Source organism: Phytophthora sojae, assembly GCF_000149755.1.
Source record: "Phytophthora sojae unplaced genomic scaffold PHYSOscaffold_35, whole genome shotgun sequence".
Classification (NCBI taxonomy): Eukaryota; Oomycota; class Peronosporomycetes; order Peronosporales; family Peronosporaceae; genus Phytophthora; species Phytophthora sojae.
The window spans coordinates 18,074-22,461 of NW_009258149.1; the positions used below are offsets into that span (position 1 = coordinate 18,074).

General features: G+C 46.1%; 4 protein-coding genes across 4 annotated transcripts; 3 read left to right on the top strand and 1 right to left on the bottom strand.

The window, feature by feature from the left end:
- Positions 1–8: 8 nt before the first annotated feature.
- PHYSODRAFT_536424 (hypothetical protein) lies at positions 9–602 on the bottom strand (the record flags this gene model as incomplete). Its single annotated transcript, XM_009541812.1, has 1 exon — positions 9–602. The coding sequence occupies one exon, from the start codon at positions 600–602 to the stop codon at positions 9–11; it is 594 nt and encodes a 197-aa protein (XP_009540107.1).
- A 194-nt stretch (positions 603–796) lies between these two features.
- Positions 797–1,105, top strand: PHYSODRAFT_536420 (hypothetical protein; the record flags this gene model as incomplete). Its single annotated transcript, XM_009541813.1, has 1 exon — positions 797–1,105. One exon carries the CDS (start codon positions 797–799, stop codon positions 1,103–1,105), a length of 309 nt encoding a protein of 102 aa, XP_009540108.1.
- A 366-nt stretch (positions 1,106–1,471) lies between these two features.
- Positions 1,472–2,119, top strand: PHYSODRAFT_536408 (hypothetical protein; the record flags this gene model as incomplete). Its single annotated transcript, XM_009541814.1, has 4 exons — positions 1,472–1,611; positions 1,717–1,829; positions 1,922–2,000; positions 2,044–2,119. 4 exons carry the CDS (start codon positions 1,472–1,474, stop codon positions 2,117–2,119), a joined length of 408 nt encoding a protein of 135 aa, XP_009540109.1.
- Positions 2,120–2,944: 825 nt separating this feature from the next.
- Positions 2,945–4,079, top strand: PHYSODRAFT_536403 (hypothetical protein; the record flags this gene model as incomplete). Its single annotated transcript, XM_009541815.1, has 3 exons — positions 2,945–3,124; positions 3,176–3,321; positions 3,380–4,079. The coding sequence occupies 3 exons, from the start codon at positions 2,945–2,947 to the stop codon at positions 4,077–4,079; spliced, it is 1,026 nt and encodes a 341-aa protein (XP_009540110.1).
- Between the last annotated feature and the right edge of the window lie 309 nt (positions 4,080–4,388).

Sequence of the window (4,388 nt, forward strand, 5' to 3'; positions counted from 1 at the left end):
CGCCGAACTCAGTCACGCAGATTCTTCTGCGATCCAGTCGACGCCATTGATCCCGACGTCAGCGGGATGCAAGCCTTGTACACCTGCCACGAGTAGTCATTCTTCAAGAAACGCACTCCCAGCCAGTACCAGCGAAGCGTGCACGTGCCCTTGCACGATGAGTAGTCCACCGTGTAGTCCTTGCCCGGGAACTTCTCGTGGCAGTTGTCGCCATCCAGCACCATCGTGTCGTCGAGCCACACCTCGCACGGGCCGTCGTGGGTGTAGCCGGTAGAGCGCATCTTGTTACCTTCCGGAATGGGCTGAGGGGTGCCCTTGGGGTCGGTGAAGCCACAGGAGAAGTCGGCGCCGCTGGTGACGTCGTACTTGGCCCTGTCCATGAAATCACGCAGCGACTTGTAGCCGTTCTCCTTGCGCCAGGCGGTGAAGTCCTCCTGGGTCGTAAATCCCTCATTCTCGAGGAAAGCCAGCGGGTTGTACTTGGTTTCCTTGTCGTTAGTCGTCCACAGGGGCTCCGGCAGCAGCACGATCTGGTGAGTAGTAATATCCGGAACATTACGCCGCCAGTTTTTTTCCTTACCGTAATTTACCACCAAGAACATTCCTGGAACCTTCTTTCAGACCAGCTGCCATTTCGACGACGCAACCTCGACGTCTTTTCGATCTTAGGGTGGTTTCAGATCAGCTCGACCACTGAGATCTAACAACAGTTGGTTTCGTCTGAATTTCAGAATTAATTTATTTTTCTCAAAAAAAAGTTAACACCCTATGTATATAGATACACATAGCTGATAACATGTCGAACGAACTAACTTTTGGAAAATACAAGGGCATGCCGATCGAAGAAGTATTCACTTCCGATCCTGGTTATTGTCGCTGGATGCACAACCAACCAAGTCTCAATATTACTGAGGATATCAAGATTTTCCTTCACTCCAAGTTTCTTAGCAATGATAATTCGTATATGATGAGTTGGGGCAAGTACAAGGGGAAGACGCTGAAGCAGATTAGTCGCATCGACTCTAATTATATCGATTGGCTCCGTAAGAATCCATTCGTAATTGAGAAATGCTCTAAGCTTGTCGAAGCTTTACAGATTAAGTAAAAGAATATTTTTTAATCAGAAGCACATCTCAAATGGTTAGCTGATCACCATTAGGATACTCAGTTTTTTTTCTTACGCTGTAGAGTACTCTAAAATCTCCCCGGTTAAGCGATCCAGCGTTAGTTCTTGTTCGGACACAACCAAAACAAGCATGTTTGTTCCCTGGCAACCAGCGTTGACACCCTGAACCTGAATAGCCTGAGGTACATCACGCTCCGTCAGGCGGCTAACGTCAGCGATAAGGACGCGGTTAGTTAGAGACCACGTCTGATAGTCAAGAAGACCATTCACCAGCTCGGGAGTTAGATCACCGTTAATCTTAGCAATCTTAGCGATCTCGTTGGTAAAGTGGTGGAAGTCATAGTCATGGCTGATGTCGAAGGTCTGTTGCGAACCAATGCGGACGTTGAAGTTGCGAATGCTCGAACCAGGGTGAAGAGTCCAAGGAGCCGAATCGAAAGGACTCTGAAACTCTTGGACAGCAGCAGAAGCAAAACTACCGGTCTGTTCGGCAAAAGGAAGGAGGATAACATACTTAGCATTCTTGACAGAAGCCGAAAGCCGAAGATCAAATGCAGCATTAAGCTGAGTCGACTGCTTATCTATACCAGCGCGCTGGTAGAACCATTGGGCATAGCAATCGTTGTATCGAACCTTCTTTACGGGCTTAGAGATGATAGCCTAAGGGTTCTCCAAATGAACGAAAGGAACATACAGTCGAGAAGTCGTGAAAGGCATGTAGGTTCCATCAATTGTAGGCTCAAGCGAGTTAACCACAGCACCCCAAGCAACTGCAATCGAACCAGCGACACTAAGAGCATTGTACATTTGGTTTGGACTGGTCGCAGAAGCAACCATTACTGGACATACATTGCCACTCGATAATGTTGTTCCCGTTAGCGTCATATTTCTCGATGCATCAACATCAATAGCTGAAGTGCCCTGGTTAACGCGGAAACGAAGACGAATTTGTGGATTAGCCATCAAGTCAAGCTCCTTGAAAATCGGATGTAAATGAGTAAGCTTAATCTTAAGCATATAGTTTCACGTCCCCATAATAGCACCAGGTGAACCAGCGCCAGCTACGAACGCACCGCGACCAAGTTGATTAGCAATGGTAGTCGTGGCAGATGCAGCACCAGTAGACGGCCACGACGTAGATGAGTCAGCTCCAGCATTTGGAGGGTTAGAGAGAAGACGCTTAGTAAAACCATCATTTGCTACCGATGCCGTAGCAGAAATAGTACCGGCGGTGAAGGTAGTAGAGATTGCTGTGTTATTCGAATACCCGTCTCCGGTAGTAGCGGTTGCACTACTGTACTTGGTTGATTGAGCAGCATCCGGGTATAGAAACGATTCAGCACCATGCTTCTCAACATACTGAGGGCTGTACCCGGTCTGAGCACGGATATTGTTCCAAAACAGCTTGTAGTCTGCCATCGAGACAATGGTTTTACCATTGAGTTCAAGCGACATCGAATCGATGACGTTAAAGTTGCCACACTTGAGACCAACACAAAATAGGTTGGCTGCATTCTGTACATTTGTACCGTGCGTGTTCTTCATCGAAACCTTGTATGGTAGCATAATGTAAGCATCGCGGAGGCAGGCAAATCCTTCACTACCATTAAGCTGGGACGTAGCGTCGATAGTGATAATACCGTTTTGGTACGAACCTTGGTTAAAATCGATAACAAAAGGCACGCGCTTGCCAGAGGAGACCTTAATCTCCGGATCAACTCTTGAGCGAGCTCTGGTAAAGGTATTGGTCGGAAAGTTGTGTTTCAGACATCGTTGAATCTATATCTCGATCAATATAGTTTTGTTAAATTAATTATTATGAACAGCCTTGTTAAGCCAATTACCAGTGATCCCGATCTTATTGAACTCGCTGAGAAGATGGGGGTTCAGCTCGATAATATATTCGAGCCAAGTGAGATCACTCAGCCGCTTCCGAAGAATGGATCATATCTGATTTTGCTACGACAACCTAATATGGATGTAGGACACTGGACAGCTGTTCACAATGGCGAATATTTTGATAGCATGGGAGAAGCGGCACCTACAAAGTATGGAGTCGGGCGATATAGTACCAACCAATATCAAGGTACGTATGGCGACTATTGCGGGCCCTTCTGTATGCTTTGGTTATATTCCAAGCAGCACAACAGACCTGATGTATTTAAGAACATGAAAGATCTGAATTTGTCAATTCTGTATTAAATATGTTTTAGGGAATATAGCAATAATGTATCGCGAATTGACGATTTCCAGCGATGTTCCAGCCGCCAAGCTGACCAAAGCTCTCAAGACAGGTAAGCTAAGTCTTACTGCAAACCAACTCAAGGGTTCAGGCTCTGTTATCCATCTCCACCCAGCTTCGTATGAGAAAGCACTAAAGGCTCGCAAGGCAGGTCGTGGTGTTAGACTTGACATCACACGTCACGAGATCAAGAAAAGATACAAGAAGCTCCAAGGGGGATCCATTTGGAGTAAAATCAAATCTGGGTTATCGACAGCATTCAAATTTGTAAAAGACAGCGGATTGCTTTCAAAGGGATTAGACGCGGCGGTTCCGGCTCTTGCGTCAGCGTTTGGGGCCCCTCAAGCAGCAATCCCAGCGAGAGCAGCTATTAAGTCATTGACCGCAGTTGGTTTTTACGACTCTGACAGTGATATAGAGAAAGAGGGAGGACGTGTATCTATAGCGGATGTTAAGAAGGCGGCAAAAAATGCTCTCGGGTATGCTAAACGTAAGGGGGTTCTAACTGATGCAGTCGATGCAGGTGAGAAGTTTCTACTATCAAAAGCAAGCAAACCGGAACATGAAACTCTAATCAAGTCAGTGCGAGGTGAGGTAAAGAGACGTTATGGTGTGGGAGTTTCTAAGAAACCAGCTAAAGGCAGTCCTGAAATGAAGGCTAAAATGGCCGCTTTGCGTGCTAAACGGCGAGGGGGAAGTTTTCGGTTATGAGAGTTGGATAAAAAAAATTAGTCATTCGATTATTTATTTTTTTGGACGAAGCAGAAGCATGATGCTCACTGAAGTGTCGCGGAACTTAACCTTTGTGTCATTCTGATTAAAGATTGAGATCGTGATTGATGTGCGCGCTCCATTATGACAGTTCATCCAGGCATATTGACTTGGCTTATAGCTGATTAATTGACCTACCTGAGCATCACCACGATCAAACGCACTAAGAATATCACCAGAGGCTACATACTCGTTCTTAATTAGATCACAACGAACGTTGTAAGAAGATGTAGGATGGATCTGAGGAAT